At 40.3% G+C, this 18,252-nt stretch overlaps 1 protein-coding gene across 2 annotated transcripts in view; it reads left to right on the plus strand.

Moving 5' to 3' along the window:
- VPS13A (vacuolar protein sorting 13 homolog A) overlaps positions 1-18,252 on the plus strand; it is a 271,467-nt gene that overhangs the window by 116,881 nt on the left and 136,334 nt on the right. For both annotated transcript variants that reach the window (XM_067568877.1, XM_067568878.1), the window contains exons 29-38: positions 32-185; positions 1,242-1,358; positions 1,433-1,536; positions 2,043-2,210; positions 2,920-3,224; positions 3,658-3,805; positions 4,819-4,969; positions 5,950-6,074; positions 8,528-8,697; positions 12,244-12,464. In XM_067568877.1, coding sequence (XP_067424978.1) covers positions 32-185; positions 1,242-1,358; positions 1,433-1,536; positions 2,043-2,210; positions 2,920-3,224; positions 3,658-3,805; positions 4,819-4,969; positions 5,950-6,074; positions 8,528-8,697; positions 12,244-12,464 — 1,663 coding nt within the window. The remainder of the gene's footprint in view (positions 1-31; positions 186-1,241; positions 1,359-1,432; positions 1,537-2,042; positions 2,211-2,919; positions 3,225-3,657; positions 3,806-4,818; positions 4,970-5,949; positions 6,075-8,527; positions 8,698-12,243; positions 12,465-18,252) is intronic.

The raw sequence follows: 18,252 nt of genomic DNA on the forward strand, positions 1-18,252 counted from the left end.
ATATATTCATGCTAAAAATACCTTTTTGTAGGTGAATTTTTCCTCTCTAGATGTTCATTTGCATAATGAAGCACTTCTAAATGCCATGAATTATCTAAATAATCTTCTACCAAAGCAAGAGACTAAAATAACAGAAGAGTTAGTCCAGGAAAAAGAAGAGAAAAAGGATGTCCTTAAGAAATTAAGTAAGTTGGGATTTTTTTCTTGTTTTTTCCCGCTTCTTTTTGCTTTGCCCTTCAACTTTCATACCACCTGGAACATGTGATAGTCTCTTCAGTTTCAGAGGTGGGGAGAAATTTTTGACGACAGAGAAAATGTTAACTGTTGGAAGATGGAGAACCAGGGAGCCCTTCCGGCTATTGTATGACTGGAAAGGAAGAATAACCATTAAAACCAAACTTTTTTTCACTCTGCTGGTCACTAGCACTTACGAAAAAGAGCATGAGAAGAACAGAATTTATTGAGATTGTGTTCAGGCAGAATGCTGTGGAATAATGTTTACTATTAATTTTATGCATCTTTGTGGATCCAGGCACTCAATACCAGGGGTATAATAGGGACCTCAACCAATTCTTTCTTACTGTGTCAGTAGTTAGTAGAAAAACCCTCTTTCAGCCTTCTCAGAGTTGTTGGGCATAGGCTAATTAATGTCAGTTTGGTCCAGTAGGTAAGTTGGCACCTGTCTGGCTGATGGTCATTCTGCACCTGTTGTACAGTTGAGTTGGATCCCTGTTCTGGTTTGATGTATGCCCACCTGCTCAAGTCATGTATCGAATCCTAAGTGTTAGATCCTGTGTATAGATTTTAAATGCTGACCATAGACTAATATGTCGTACCACATGCACTTAATGTATTGTAGTATAATTGAGGCTTCCCTATGCACTGCTGATTCCTGGGTGCCATTTCTGTCCTTGGGGTCATTGGCAGTTTGTATAATGCTGTAAATTACGTCAGGGGCATTAGCCAGGTGCAGAGTAGGCTAGGGATAAGGGGAGCACAAAGACCATTTTTCACCCCCATTTTCCTCACATCTTGGAGCTGCATTTAGTTGTCCTCTTGCTTTGTTCGTTCTGTTGTAGAAAAAGGATCAATGTGTGTTTAATTTTTTTAAATTAAATAAAGATACACACTCAGCCTACAACTAAACTTGGAATGGGTAATATATGTCCATCACTATGATCTAGGTATGAGTATAATAGAAACAGTTAATAATATTAGTATTGGTTTCAATTTTTCCACAGCATCAAAAAAATCGAAGTATGAGGATGTCATAGACCTTCACATCTGTGCAGATTTGTCCTGTTTACGTGTTTTTATTAGAGAACAAAAACGCAGACTATCTGAAATTCACATAGAAGGTAAGAGTGAAAGTTTGAACATGTAATTACAAAACCCTAACAGATATCAGTTAATTTTTTGGGTGTGTTTTTAGGTCTTGATTGCCAGGTGATCATGAAGAAAGCAGCAACTGAAGTGTTGGCAAAATTAAAGAACATAATTATTATGGATTCTGATGAGATGGCATTATATAAAAAGGTATGAATTCTCATATATGCCATGGTTTTTGCTGCTTGGTGAACAGACTAATTCTGGTTTATTTATTGGAGTCTACCATCTAGCAATATTTTCTCTATTGCTCTGTATTTGTCCATTGTTGCCACTAAGAGCTATGTGCCTGATTGTCCAAGAACCTAAATGTCAGTCCCCGCACAACTGTGACTGCTGTGTTTAAAAAAAAAAAAAAAAAAAAAAAAATCAGGTTTCTGATACTCTTATTCTAAGCTGTCCTTTAGAGCCACTTGCTATATTGACTTCAGTGAGCTGACTTACACCAGCTGAGACATATAGTTCAATACTTAGAATTCTGCCAAGGATTTTCAAACTCAGAATTTGTAAAATTCTTTAAGATCCATAGATTAAAGGCAGCCTAGAAGTATGAAGTATTACTTATTTTTGTAATAGACTATTATGAAATTGTTACTTTTAATAGTGAACATTTTCCCTGTTAGGTTTGAATTAATTACCTTTTTCTCGGTTTTAAGGCTCTTTATATCACAGGAAAAGAAGTTTTCAGTTTTAGAATGGTGTCTTACATGGGTGCTACAGATGGTGCTGCCTATACGGATATGAATATTGTGGACAGCGAGGTTTATTTAAAAGTTGGTTGCATTCAAGTAGTTTTTGTCAACAAGTTTGTTTCAACTATTTTGGTAAGTCAAATCTTTGTCTTTCCCCCTCACCCTAATCCTTTTAGACATGTAGGTAGCTGTGTTAAACTGGAAGTGGAAGAGGCACATGCAAGATGATATATTTATAAGAGCTCCCTTACTTATTTTTGTACAAGCTTCTGGTTAATGTTGGAAAATTGGAACAGTTTTCTTCCAAAATTACAAAATTCTGTCTCCTCCACATTTGCATGCTGGAACTGAAAAGCTCTCAAACTGCTGTACTTCTTTAAATCTGCTATTACTATTATTCATTACTCTCACACTTCTTTTTATGGTACATGGCCAGCTTTTAAACTCTCATACACAGTTTGCTGTCACATGACATTCAAGTATAAAATAATAAATCATAATGAATGCCTTTTTCATACAATTTGCCAGAGATAACAAGTATGCACCAACTTGAAATAGGGTATATGTAATTCCTCAGAATTATGCTGGAAGGTCTTTAGTGTTGGGTCTCCATCCTTAATATACAGTGTAGAAATAATTGTACACATATTTTTCATTTCCAGTGGAATTATTCTATGAAAGAATCTCTATAGGGAAATGATGTGAGTGTATAATAGTGTAAACACTTAGGACACGTAATATAGCATTTGGGATGGAATTTTAAAGGGTAATTATTAATACATGTAATATTCTCATGATTAATAGCATCAGATGTAATGACAATTTCTAATTATATTTCTAGGCTTTTATAAATAACTTCCAAGCTGCCAAGGAAGCTATTACTGAGGCAACTGTTCAAGCAGCAGAGAAAGCAGCAACAGGTGTAAAAGAATTGGCGCAACGGAGTTCTCGAATGGCACTGGACATTAATATTAAAGCACCTGTAGTCATAGTGCCACAGTCTGCAGGCTCTACTAATGTCCTGGTTGCTGATTTTGGTCTAATCACCATAAAAAATCAGTTTATTAAGGAAACAAAAGCACAATGTAGCCTTCCACCTGTTATTGACTCTATGACAGTGAAGCTGAGTGAACTAAAACTATACAGGTAACCTAATACGTATTTTTTTAAGTTAATTTAATTCTTCTGAAATGCCTTATATTGACAAGTCTGTGGAGTGAAGTACCTTTATCTAAATAACAGGTTTATGGTTATCACTTAAATAGCACCATTAACGTACACAATATGCTACAAATAAATCACAAACAAAAATGTTTGTGAGAAAGTTATTGAGGTTGTTGTTTAAGGGAAACATCCACCTACACAAACCCTTTAATAGAAGGAAATGGTCAATTTAGGGTATCCTCGTTTAGCATACCTTAATCCTCACAATTCACTATTTACAGGGACAGGTTCTATTCCGTGATATATAGATCCTATTCAAAAGAGTTAAACAAATGCAAAAACATTTCAGTTGTGTTCTTCAGATTATTAAGTGAAGGATATTGAATTATGAACATGATTTTATTTCTATCCACAGAACATATTTTGAGAGAGGTTCATTACAAAGTGAAATAGAGCTGTTGCAGCCACTAAATTTGGAAGTTATTGTGGAACGAAATTTAGCTGCTGCCTGGTATAGCGAAGTGCCTGATATTAAAATACTTGGACGACTTAAGCCTATGAATGTAAGTGTCCAGTACTGGAAATGACTCAAAAATATTGGTGGGAAGCTGATGAACTATACTTCCCATGAAAGCAAAACATCTTGACTTGGTTATTGTTTGATTGAAAGAGGTCTAAGTGGAGTGGATTTTTACTGGTTTGGGCTGAAAAAGGAGGGGAGGGTGGAGTTGATAAGTGGGAGCTTACAATGGCTTTTTCTCCCCTTTGAAGTCCTGGACTAGGTTAATGTGAAATACAGGAAGGCATTATGCCTTTTATTAATAGAATAATGTAGCTCACTTCTGACCTGCAATATCTTTGATTTACCTCTGTGTTGGGTATTTTGTATACCCTTTCAGGTAAGGTTTGAAACAAGTTCATGTTTTTTTTTTCAGTACCTATTCATGTGGGTTTGAACTTGTGTTCATAAAAAATCAGGATTGAACAAATGTTCTTTTTCTGCAATGTGTAATCTCATTAAAAATATGTGGGCAAGGTTTGTATTTTACGTTCGTACAAATACATTGATTTGCCAGGTTTAGAAATGGGTTTAATACCTCTATGTTGGAAAATATTATGTGACTAGCCACATGTGACAACTTTCAACAAGTATGATTCAGACTCTCAGTGCATCTGCTAACAGCCTCAGGGTTCATGTATACCCACATACAGCAAAATAGTTCATTCCCAGCTACCTAGCTTTTAATTATAAGTTTGCACAGCTGAACAAAAATAATGTGTGAACCATTGCTGGTGTGCATACACAGGCTGAATTCTAACCAAAGCTAATTTTAAATAGACAGGAGGCTTGAGACAAATGTTTTTCGTGGTTCTAATCTTCTGAGCAAAAACTCTTTTGAGAACAAACTTTGGAGAGGAGAATGTTCAGAAACAGATTACAAGGGAGTGAGAAATTTTGCCTTTTAGTTGCCATATGGTTTTTTTTGTTTGTTTTGTTTTGTTTTTTAAGTTAGTGATATTGATATGTTCAGAGTAAAATAAGGTTTGTTCTTCAAAGTTAACCCTTTTGTTAAAGCTCATTCTCAGTCAGGAAGACTTAACCACTATACTGAGGACACTGAATGAAAATTTAGGGGACAGTTCTGGTGCTCCACCTCCTTTACCAGAACCAAAAGATAGAAGTAGCAACTGTAGTGATGCCGTCAGTACTTCCCAGCATTCTGCAGGTATGTTCTTTAAACTTACGCAACAATCCAGAATCATTATATGGTATTTTCAGGTTAACTTTTCTGGTAGATTTACCTGGATGTCTCCTTTAACTGTGTTTAAATGGTATGTTTATATACCATGGACTTGTTTAAAGTTTTTTATATGAATATAAAGTGAGTGTAGGGTTAGAAAAAAGACAAATAAAATCTTCTGCAGCAGGTTGTGGCATTAGAGTGTTTTTATAGTGTTTTACTGTAAAAGTTAGTGTCCAGTTTTGTTGGCAATTTTAATAATTTGAATAGGACTTTCTATAATCTGTCAATTAGGGTCAGTAATGTTTACGGAGAGTACTTTGCTTTTTGATATCAGTTATTGCCCTCTATTTATGATGATCTTCTCTTTGTATTGCTATATTAAAACTTATTCCATCGGAATCACAGTATGACAGGATCACTGAAAATCTTTTTTTTTTTTTTTTTTTTTTTTTTTTAATTACCATAGCTCCTGTAGGCCTCATTGTGCAACACAGTGTATGGACACATAATAAAAAAAATCCCTGTCCTGAAAAACATACTGTCTCAATAAGCAGGACAGACAAAAATACACAGTAAAAAAAATACAGGCCCTGTTAATTACCCTCATCCAAAAAAAAAAATATGATGAGGTGGGACAGATGATTCTGTAAGAACATACATGAGATTATTTGACCCACCTGGCGCATGAGCACATAATCCTAAATGGTGTAAACAGGAATTAAGACTGTGTGTTTTAGATAATATATTCCTTGTTGTGGAATTCTGATAGTTAGAACGATGTTTTTATGTAATTTTCAGTTTAAAATACTTTACTAAATTCATTCTTCTGTACGGCAAAGTCAATTATCTTTGGGATGAAGTGGGGAGGATGTAGTCATATGAAAACTGATATACATTAGGAAATGTGTAATTTTCTGTTTTGCTGTCAGTTTTACTGTTGATGTGTCTTTAATTTCTAAAAGGAATAACTATGGTGACAACTGCAGTGGTGGAATTGCATTCACCTGTTAAAGTTAAAACAACACTGAAACTGGACTTCCAATTTGATTCTCTCACTTTGGTATTGTGTAGTCCCAATTCTAAACAGGTAAACAAAACTTCATGTTATCAAAGAAAACAAATCTGTAATGTTACTGAAGATGCTGGGAACTCTGAACAGAAAAATATTGCTGTAAATTAGAGAATATTACATTGGAATAGCTCAAGGACAATAGTTAGTAACTAGTCAAATATTTATTATACGTGCCTTGAGATTACCTTCAACCAGCTACATCACTTCACACTACTGCAGAAAACAGAATAGGGAAACTCGATACCTCTGAAGCTAATTGTGTGATTTGACTCGTGCTTTCCAGGAAATTTACCCTTGCATAAAACTACAGATGGATTTGCTTTGTTTTCGTTGAAATTGTGGAGGTGGGTTGACAATTGGGGTTGTAATGTGAAGATAGCTCAATCTTAATGTGGCTTACATTTTGCCATGAGTTTACTTTTGATAAGCTAACCAGTTGTATCTTTAACCTTTTAGAACATTGTCATGTGCCTTAACCAATAACAGAGAAACTTGCATATTTGTCTCAATCATTAAACAATAGAGGTTTTTACAAGATCTTTTGGTTTTACAAGATTTTATGCTTTCTTTTAGAAACCTGGGTTAGCAATTTTGATAACAGTTGAAGATTATCCTTCTAACTCAACCTGATTGCTATTGGGAACAGTACTAAACAGTAGCATAGGAGAGACCCCAGTGGGATCAAAGCTGGAAAACCGGTTCTTACTGTTAAAGGCCCAGTGCAATTTAAGTTTCCTAACCATTGTTTTACAGGCCTAGCATAGCTTTAGTTGCTCAATTGGCTATTTTAACCCCTGTAGCATAATATTTTTGGTTGGCAAAAATAAATAGAACTACTAAGTAACCTTGCAGATATTTTAGTTTTTGCATACCATGGCACATAACAAAACAAAATAGACAACATCTATGCTTGCAGCGGCACATAAATAATGGTAATGAAGACAAGAAGTTATCCTTAAACGTCTGGGGGTACACTTTTTAATTGCCAAGGGGCATATTTTTACACCACACTTCCTATCACCAAATATTGTTTTAACAACCCCAATTATCATGGTAAAAATAAAATATAGCCAAGGGTAAAAAAAACCAATGTAGGTAATTAGCATATATAATAATAAGTAAAAAGGTAATTAGGTAAAAGTTGTGTATAAAAAGGTATCAAAAGTTAATACTTAAGCAAAAGGGCGTGCTCCATCAACATCTAACTCCTCAAAAGGTGCTGCTGGTCGAACCAAAGACCACTAACTCCCTTGCCGGGCCCCTAAAAAAAAAAAAGCTGTTCCTTTATACAGCCTTCTAAGTAACAGCTTAGCTCTCCAGGCTTAATAAGTATAATATATTGTAGTTAATTTTAGGCTTTGTATTCAACTAGTATATCTCTAAAAAACCTTGCACATTAAACCTTATTAATCTGCAGATTGGGAATACCGTGTCTCACTGGTATTCACATTAATCACTAAGTGTCCAGTATCAACACTTTCATCTTTCTCTGTGCAGCCCATGGTGTTGGACTGGAAATGCAAAGTGGTTGGATTGTGCTGCACTTCACCTATCTGCAACATGTGGTCCATAGGGGACTGTTGCCAGCTGGTGCAAATTAGAGCAGCCTCCACCTCTCAGCTGCTCTACCCTGAGCTTAACAAGAGAATCAAGGAGCTTTTAACTAGTTGTTGATTCTCAGGCCACAGCTACACTACGGGGACTATAGCGGCATAACTATAGAACCATAGCTATGCTGGCATAACCCCATGGTGTAGACATGGTCTGCAGTGATAGAATTGATTTTTCCATTGCTGTAGGAACACCACCTTCCTGAGTAGTTTTAGCTTGGTAGGTGGAAGCATTCTTCCATTGACCTAGCTACATCTACACTGGAAGTTGGGTCAGCATAGCTGTGGAGTTCAGGGATGTGAATTTTTCATAGCCCTGAGCACCAGAGCTATGTCAACCTAAAGTTTAAATGGAGGCCAGGCTTCAGCTTCTCTTTCCTATTCTATTGGTGCCTCTGTGGAGATGGAAAAAATGAAGTTTTGTTTTTTAAAAATATGTGCTCTAGTCAGAATTAATAAAATTCGTTTAAATTTGTTTTACATTTTAAAATGAATAAGAAGCTTTCATTAAATGATTACTTGAAACCTAGTCAAAATGACACTTAAAAAAATCTGCTTTATTATGTAAATTAGAATGCCCCTCTGTCAGTTGTGTACAATAGTGGCATCTGCTTAGTATTGGGCACTATTAGCTTTCATGGAGCTGTCTCTGTATATATAATTGACTTAATGGCACTAAAATGTTTTGCTATAACTGTACATTTCCTTTTTTAATCTTACATTTAATATGATTGCAATTAAAAACTTTGCTAGTCAGATTAAGAGTCAAACCATGCTTCAGGTATAGTAGTTGTGAACAAACCTACAATAATGCTTTCTCTGTTTTATTTTGTTTGTCATGTTTCCTTTTTAAAATAGGTTCCTTCTTTGAATCAAAGAGATGATCTTTTGAAACTTGCAGAGTTTAAATTGGTTTTGATGTCAGCTGCTGTCAAAATGTTGTCAGATACTTCAATGAATGCTTCAGTGAAGTTAACAAACTGCACATTAGATGATAAACGACTGACAGTCCAGAAGACAACTCCAAGGTATTAATTTTGCATAAAACATTAAATTGTTGTGTTGCAGGCTGCTAACACTACCTACAAGTTGCTATTTGAGTTGGTTAAATTGTATCTTTTAAATACAGTTTGGAAAGTAATTAAAATGTATGTGCATGCATAGATTGGGTCATATATTTTGCATGCTACTTACTCTTTCTTATGGATATTGGTGCATATCAATATTGATATAGAAACCCATTCGACTTTTACTTTTACAAGGCAGTAGATAGAATATATGGAGACAATTGTGCCTAACTATGTCTGTAGGAACTATTTCAGTTGTTTTCAGTGTAGCAATAAAATATATGCATCACTTAAGTGAACATTAAAATGCAGCTGCAAGAGGACATATTCAGTAATTCATCTGCAGATTTCATCATGGTGTCTAGATTATTATATTTTTAGATTCTATTAAAAGAATTTGAAACGTAAAACGCTTCATTTAAAACAGTCACAGTTCAGCCCCTCAAGATTTGTACAATTGATCGGTCATTAGCACAGTTTTAATGATTCAAGTGTTACCTTGATTGATGTATGAGTGTTTACCTTTTCAAGTAATTGATCCGTTAGGCATAGATCACTGTAACATGAGTGCTGTGCCTAGCATTGAATGAAGGCCTGTGAATGAACAGTAACACATACTAGTATTTCTTATTAGTTGGTAGCATACGTAACATTAGTGTCAATTTAGTTACAACGTACACAATCTTATGTAATACATAATATAGAACTTTGATTGTTTCAATACTATTAGATTTGATGTATTCATGTTTACAAAAATATATAGTATTAAAGTCATGAGAAAACACAGGAACATTGAACATGGTCATATTCTGAATGCTATATTAACAAATTCTTAAGGTCACTGTTCTGGAATTTACTCCTGAGGGAATTCTGCACCAAAAAATTAAAAATTCTGCACACAATATTTTAAAATTCTGCATATTTTATTTGTCAAAGTAACATAATATAATCACACTATTTTCAATTATTTTGGTCATTTATTTCAAAATACCTGTCAGCGAGTATGTCTGTAACAAAACAGACAACAAAAAGTTTCAGGAAATGTTTTCTGATGAATAGATTCCTTACTAGGCATATTAGCACATCTTTACAGCTCCATAGAGCAGATGGCAATACAGTAGAACCACAGAGTTACGAACGCCTTGGGAATGGAGGTTGTCTGTGACTCTGACATCTCTAACTCTGAACAAAATGTTGTTGTTCTTCTTTCAAAAGTTTACAGCTGAACATAGATTTAACACAGCTTTGAAACTTTACTATGCAGAAGAAAAATGCTGCTTTTAACCATCTTAAGTTAAATGAAACAAGTACTGAAAGTCTCCTTACCTTTTTAAATCTTTTTTTAAACTTTCCCTTTATTTTTAGTAGTTTGTTTAACATAGTAATGTATTTGCTGGAGTTTGTTTTTTGTGTCTGTGTATGGGGAGAGGGGTGGGAGGAGAGGGCGGTGTTGGGTCTCTGCTGTTGCCTGATTATGTACTTCTACTTCCAAATGAGGTGTGTGGTGAACTGGTCAGCTCGTAACTCTGGTGGTGTTAATTCTGCGGTTCTACTGTACTAATATTTCCATGCATGTCAAGAAGACTCTGAATTTGTCTACACAGCAAAGAAAACCTATGGCTGGCCTGTGCCAGCTGTCTCAGGCTGTGGGCTGTTTCATTGCTGTGCAGACTTCAGGGCTTGGACCAGAGCTGGAGGTCTGGGACCCTCCCACCCTGTAGGGTTCTAGAGCTCGGGCTCCAGCAATGAAACAGAAAGTCCCTGGGGCCCTGTTCCTCTGCATGAGGGCACCACCGTAGGGAGCAAGAGGGACATTGTCTCACATGTACACCCAGCCCTTCCCCCCCCAGTCCAGATGTGGGGCAAGCAAGCTTAGCCCAGCAGGATCCAAGTGTGGAGGGGCTTAGTGTAAGGGGATCCAGGTATGGGCGGCTCAGTGCTTGGTGCAGGAGGGATCTGGATGCACAGGGGCTCCTTGGGGGGTTGTGGGTGCAGGGGGACTGACTCTGCAGCGGGGTCCAGGTGAAGATGGTTGGGGCTCAGCGTGGGGATCTGGCCTGTGGCTGAGGAGTGATGTGGGCCGGAAGCGGGGTTGCAGAGCTTTGTGCAGCCCCGGGAGGTTCCCGGGTGTGGGTCTGATGTAGTCTTGGGAGCAGCCCTTGTAGGAGAAGAGGAAGTCGTCTCTTGTCCCCCACACAGCTGAGCCAGGACTATCAGCTGGATGGGGCAGACCATCCTCAGTGCTGCTCCTCCTCGGCTCCAGGTGCAGTGCAATAGTGAGCAATAGGGACAAGGCCTCGCTCGTTCACTTGCATGCATGCCTTCCCAACCCCCCTCCCCTTGCAGTGATTTATGTTTCTGCCAGCTGCTCCGAGCTCCCAAACCAAGGTTGCTGGGAGGGGCGGTGTGTGACCAGTCTTGTGGGCTTCCCTTTGCTTCCCTATCAGAAGTAATTTTTCTGTGGGGAAGCAAAGGGAAACCCACAAGAATGGTCATGCACTCATCCCCATCCACCCAGCAGCCTTGATTTGGGTGCTTGGAGCAGACGGCAGAGATGTAAATCACCGTGGGGGGGAGGGAGTTGAGCAGGCATGCATGACTCGGCAGAAGTAATTTTTTCTGTGGGGAAACAAAGAAATCTGCATGGGACATGAATTCTGTAAAAGTGTGCAGTGGTGCAGAATTCCTCCAGGAGTCGGAAGTAAGGCTCTTGAAGTGGCCTTCAAGGAGGTCTGTATTTTTTAGCCTCTAGCAACAAGGAGGCTGAGTTAAATGTTCTGTTTATTTCATGTTTCACCTCTATAATTTTCTTCTGTCTTTTTTGAACAGTAAAGTGAGATCCTTCTCAGAAAACTGTAAATGTCACGATACTCAATGTTGTATTTTAGTTGTAAATTGAGAATCATTTGGATACAAGTATAAAGTTGAATTTTTCTATCTGTTCTTCCTACAGAGCAGTTTTCCTTTTCATGCATCATCAGCACTAATAACTGCATTGTGGAACAAATGTTACTCTTTTACACCTGTGTAGCACCAATGTCTTCAAAATATGCCCACTGTGACACTGTGTGTATAAATTGCAACCAATGGAGTTGAATAGATATAACTAATTGGAACTTAGACAGTTCTGCTAATGTATCAAAAAGACTGGGCTTCAGCACACACTTAGTTTGTTGCCTTTACATTGCCAACAGGAAGAGAGCTGTAAAATCTTAATTCGTCACCAAAGCCATTATTTATGATTGAATACACAAGAAGAGCAGATCTGCTGAATAAAAGTGCCGTTTTACAAAGTTGCTTTTAAGAGTTTAATGGCGTTTTAACATCATTTTTGCTTATATTGGTGGGTTTTCTAATTTTTTAGAGGGTTTTTTTTTAAAGGAACTTCTGCTAATGTCATATTCTAGACAGAATGAGAGCTCTGAGTATGAGAATGAATTGTTCATATTAGAGGCTTGGGCTGCTTTTAAAAGTGTCTTATTATATACTCTCTTAATTGTCTTTCAGAATGGTGGAAATGAAACATGGATTTGAAAAGAAGGTCATGGTGGATATAAGCTACAAGCAGGGGAGAGATGGCACTGTCCTGGACGTAGTTGTTCAAGAGATATATCTCTGTGCGAGCATAGAATTTCTACTTACTGTTGCAGATATATTTTTAAAGGCTAATGCAGAAAGTGCTGCTGCACAGAGGAATATCAAGCAAACTTTAGCTGTGAAGGAGCAAGGTTGGTAACTAACTTTAGCATCGAACTATAATACTAAGTTCAGGCTGCTTTCTGGTTTGACTCCCATGTCTTAAAAAGTCTCCCTTATTCAGGGTGTCAAACAACCTCAGTCTTACCATTCAATACCATTCAATTTTTCTGCTTGTCTTCCACTGCTGAGTATTCTCTTGTGCATGATTACTAGACACATGCCAAATCTTAGCAATGCATATTTGAATGTCTGTTACTTCCACTTGCCTTTTTTTTTAATTAATATAGTAGAACCTCAAAGATACGATCACCAGAGTTATGAATTGACCAGTCAGCTGAACATCCTGTGAAACCGGAAGTAAGCAATCAGGCAGCAGTTGGGGGGAGGGGGAAGGGAGAAAGAAAGCAAATATTGTGCTTGTATTGCAAGATCAGCATGCAGAGCAGAAATAGTCTGGGGTCTGCGCTGCTCCTGTAAGCCAAGGGCACTGTTTCACCCCCCTCCCACCTCACTGGGAGGGGGGAAGCTGTTTTCACACACACCCCAGCTCCGGAGCCCAGAAAAGAAAGCACCCTGCTGATGCAAGGAAATGAAGGTTGTAGCTAAAGCCTGACCTAGATCTGGAGTGGGAATCAGCTGTGCTCTGGAGGAGTTTTAAAGGGCCACAGCCTGTGCACTGATGCGGCCCAAGCTTTGTCCATGACTGCACTCCTGGATCCTGCTAGCACCTCTGGGAGTACAAGGGGCAGTGGAGGGAGGGGTGCTGGCAGCCAGTTGGCACCAACCAACTGCCACGTGCTGCCTCTGGAATGTGGCAAGCAGTGCTCTGAGCAGGGTGAGCCTTGGGGAGAGGCAGCTGAAGGCTGGGGCTTGTAGTGTCAAGAGTGCAGGGCAGGTCCCCCCAGTTCAGCCCAAAGGCAAGAAACAGGAATAGGGCAGGGAGCTGCTTGCAAACCAGGCAGTGCTGCCAGGTGCAACCTTTGCAGAGATCTCTCCCAGCGTCAGCTGGAAGACACTGACTGCAGGGTACTGTACCATAATGTTTTCTTGAGAGTTACGAACATTTCAGAATTACGAACAACCTCCATTCCCTACTGGACTTGGAGCATTTAATATGAAGCAATCCCCAGGTTTTAAACAATGTGCTACGTGCAGGGCCGCTATCCTTTCAGAGATGGGCACAAGAGTTGTCTGATTTATTTGGGCGAGGGACATATGCGGGAGAAATGCCCTATTTGTACCTCCTTTCCCACTGAGACTTTTACTTAAAGGTTCACTTCATAAAGGAGGCGATGTGAACAGCATCTGAGATGTCTCCCAGTCGTGGTCCAGAAGTCTCTGGAATAGCTTGGAGTACTCCTCCAGGTTCTCCAGACTCCAAAGATAAATCTGGGAGTAAATGTCATGCTTCCCCAACACTATGTGGATCAAAGCATTCTAAACATTTAGACTCTCAGAATATCTCTGTATCTAGTAAGACGAATGAGCCTTCCAGTACTGGTTTGAAGCCTCACAAATTGAAGTGCTCGCTGGTTCAATGAGAATTGGCACTTTTGAGTCCGGCTCCATGGGGGCTGCTGAGGCCGGTGTCTTCATCCATACTAGGTCGTTCAGCTATACTGGACCCTCTGGCACCATTGGCTCCATCCACACCAGTAACTTTTTCTGAAGTGCCCTTTACTCCTCAGGCTTTCCTGGTGGTTTCTTCTACTGATACTGGCATATCTTCCAACCTTAGACCAATGAGAACACCATGGCTTCTCATCTCTTCCCCTCCCCCCACGTGATGAAGAGGTATTTGTCTCTTATTCTTCAGACTCAGAAGAGACAGGTCCTGTCTCTCATCCAAGATTCTTCAGATCTCCCTATAGAACTTCCGCTGCCACGTGTAACGATCAAGACTGATTCCCAGATAGGGAAGCTCCAGTTTGGGGTCCCTCACAGTGGATGGCTCAGTCCGTGCAATTCCCTCCATGGTCATATCAGTCTTGGGCCATCCTAAGCAACGAGAGACCCCATCTCGTTCACTTCCAGGAAAGAAGTCACCCCCACCCCATGAACAAGAGACATTTCAACATCCTGCTTCTAATCCTCAACCCACTGTCATAGAATCTATGGAGGAGGGTGAATTGCTCGAGGAACCATTAGATGCCCCTTCCCACATCTCCTCTTCTTCATCAGAAGAAGCCATTACCCAGAGTCAACATCTCTCCCACCCCTCGCCTCAAGGTGATTTTAAAGCCACTTCTCTGGGGGTACAAGCAGAGACTGCATGAAAATCTGCACACCCTCCTGGATATCCTATAAAATTCTGCTCCAGAACAGGTCGCCCTTCCAGTTAATGAGGTCCTGCTAAAGCCATCAAAAACTGTTAGGCAGACTTTGGTCTCTGTACCCCTAGCCACCAAGCTAGTGGATGGGTGGTTTCAGGTTCCACAGTAAGGGTTCAAGCATTTCTTTAGCCATCCAGTTCCGGATTCTCTGGTGGTAGCTTCAAAGATTAAAAAGCCACCCATCCATTTTATATTGAATGTCAACTCCAGTGGGGAGATGGTCTTTAATGAGGACCAGAATGACTGCTAAATAGATGGAGGACAGGGTTGGGGAAATAACACAACCTTGCTTAACCCCAGTTTTGATGATGAAAGGATTAATCTGCAAACCATTATAAAGAATGGTAGCAATCATCTAATCATGAAGGAACCTTAGGACCTTAATATATTTTAGAGGACAACTGAATTAGCCAGCACTTTCTACAGGGCTTCACTATTGAGAGTAAATCCTCAAAGCATCCATTATTGATCTTCAGTATGCTGATGATTGTGCTATCCTGGCACATACTGAGAATGATCTTCAGTCCACACTGGATATCATCTCTCTCTCTCCCTCCCCCCCCCCCCCCCCCCCACACACACACACACCTACCACACCCTAGTCTTTCACTTAATATCGAGAAGACTAAAGTGCTCAGGTCTTGCACATGCACATGATACACTACAAAGTACCATAGAGGGGCAGAGTTTGGAGACAGTTGAGCATTTCTGCTACCTCAGTAGCCAATTCTCTCAAAATGCAAAAATTGACAGTGAGATTCAGCACATGATCAAGTGCACAAGTGCTTCCTTTGGGAAAAGGATCTGACACGTTTTCACGGATCGTGACCTACGAAAGGACATCAAGATTCAGGTCTATAAGATAGTTGTCATCCCTGCACTCCTTTATGGATGCAAAACCTGGGTGACCTACCAACAACACCTTAAGAGTTTGGAGAGGTATCACCAATGATGCCTCTGGAAGATTCTTCGCATCAAGTGGGAAGATCGTCGCACTAATACCAACATCCTCACTGAAGCTTATATCACCAGCATTGAACCAATCATGCTTATGCATCAGCTATGCTGGGCTGGACATTGTGTGCGGATGCCAGATTTTCACCTCCCAAAACTAGCTCACAACTCCCAGCTCACCTGTGGTGAGAGAACTTGTGGTGGTCAGAGGAAATGCTACAAAGATACACTGAAAGCATATCTTAAGAAAACTGATGTGGACATCATAAGATGGGAGGACCAAACATCAATCAATGGTGCCATATCCTCCATCGAGTAGTGGCCCGCTTGAAGAAGAAGCATCTTGCCCTCAAAGCTGAAAACAGAGAAGGAAGGAAAAAGAAAAAACTTTCTTCCAGCAGGCAGCTGACCCGCTAAGAAATGTCTATACCTATTGTGGGGGGATCTGTGGTTCCAGGATTGGACTCCTGAGTCATCTCAGTCATTAGCGGCTGCTACCACAGTCGTTGGCAACTCTCGATTCAAGGATATGTAAATCCATGGTAGATATCATCCTTGAATCGAGAGTTGCCAACGACTGTGGTAGCAGCCGCTAATGAGCGCTCTTACTAAACCAATCCTAAATCAACTGCAAAGGATAAGAAGCTTAAGACACTAGACTTCTATGGTCATAAATTCCACTGCCATGCTTCAGATGAGTCACCAAATATCAGGCTCTTTTATCTAAATATAGTTTTAGTAATTTCTCTGCTATGTTCAAGTTTGCTGATAAATTGCAAGGTGAATTTTGTGACCAGTTTTTTGCTTTCATGTCTGATGGCTATTCTTACGGCACAAACACCCCTCCAAGCAGCAATAGATGCAACTGATACTACCATTCATTCTGTATCCACTGCAGTTGCCATGTAGTATTCCTCCTGGTTTCCAGCTTCTGACAACCCACAGGAACTGCAGACCACTATACAGGATTTACTGTTCAAAGGATATAAGTTATTTTCTGAAAAAACACATGATGTCATGTGTACATTAAAAGAATCTCATGCAACACTTTGCTTTTAAGGGTTTACACACCAGCTATGAAAAGAAAGCAATTAAGGTCTCAGCTCCTCATATAGGGGAGGTACCTTCCCTCCTAAGCATGGGAACAGTGGAGGAGGTTCCTCCAGATTTGAGGAGGGAAGGGGTTTTACTCCCAATACTTCCTAATTCTGAAGGGGAAAGGAGAGCTCCAACCAATTTTGGACCTGTGCCACCTCAATAAATATCTCAAGAAGCTGAGGTTCCACATGGTCTCCTATCCTCTATCATTTCCTCCCTTGACCCAGGAAACTGGTACTCCACCCTCAACCTCAAGGACGCATACTTTCACATTTCCATTTTTCCCGGACTTAGGAGATTCTTCCAGTTTGCAGTAGGCAGTCACCACTTCCAATTCACTGCCCTACCCTTCGGCCTATCAGTGGCCCTGAGTGTTTTCACAGTGCATGGCAGTTGTGGCAGCCTTCCTCAGGCATCGAGAAATACAAGACTACCCCTACCTCAAAGACTGGCTCATTAAAAGTAACGCTCAAGGTTAGGTGTAATACAACTTCAGTTTGGTCTGCACCACCTTCCAAGAGCTCAGCCTGCTGATAAATAATCAAAACGTCAATGCTGGTCCCTGTTCAGAGAATAGAATTCATTGAGGGTGATGCTCAGCTCAGGCCAGAGCTTTTCTACTGAAGGTCCTGTTCTGCACTCTGTTGGACCTTATCTCCAATGTCACAGCTCACCCAATAACGACAGCCCGGGTCTAGCTCAAGCTGCTAGGTCATACGGTGGCATGCGCATATGTGGTACAATACACAAGGCTTCGCCTCAGGCCCCTCCAACAATGGCTGGCATCATTGTTCTTCAAGCAGACATCATTTGGACGTCGGTGCTCAGAGTTCCATCCCTGGTCCGTGTCTCCCTGTCCTGGTGGAAGAACCTCAGTTCAATAATGGAAGGGGTGCCCTTTGCGTCCCCCCCAACCATCAGTGGCCCTGGTTATGGACACGTCAGACCTCAGGTGGCAAGCCCATTTGGACAACCTCAGGACACAAGGACTCTGGACCCCAGAAGAGAGTCCTCTACATATAAATATCAGAGAACTCAGGGCAGTGCATCTAGCCTGCCAAGTGTTCCCCTCCAAGATCGAGGGTATGGTAATGCAGGTCCTAACAGACAACCCAATCTCCATGTTTTACATCAACAAGCAGGGAGGGGCACAGTCCTCGGCCTTGTGCCAGGAAGCCCTGTGCTTGTGAGACTTCTGAGTGGAGCACAAGATCCATCTCGAAGCAGCTTACCTCCTGGGATCCTGGAACATGCTGGTGGATTGCCTTAGCAGGATGTTCTCTCACCATGAGTGGTCGCTCCATCTGGAGATCATTTGGGTGGTCTTCCAGAGGTGAGGGTCTCCACTAGATGGACTTATTCACCACCAGGCAGAACAGGTAGTGCCCTCAGTTCTGCTTGCTGAGTGAGCATAGTGTGGGCTGCCTCTCAG

This window comes from Emydura macquarii, unplaced genomic scaffold (assembly GCF_026122565.2).
Source record: "Emydura macquarii macquarii isolate MOO-44397 ecotype Brisbane River unplaced genomic scaffold, CSIRO-AGI_Emac_v2 contig_2897, whole genome shotgun sequence".
Classification (NCBI taxonomy): domain Eukaryota; kingdom Metazoa; phylum Chordata; order Testudines; family Chelidae; genus Emydura; species Emydura macquarii.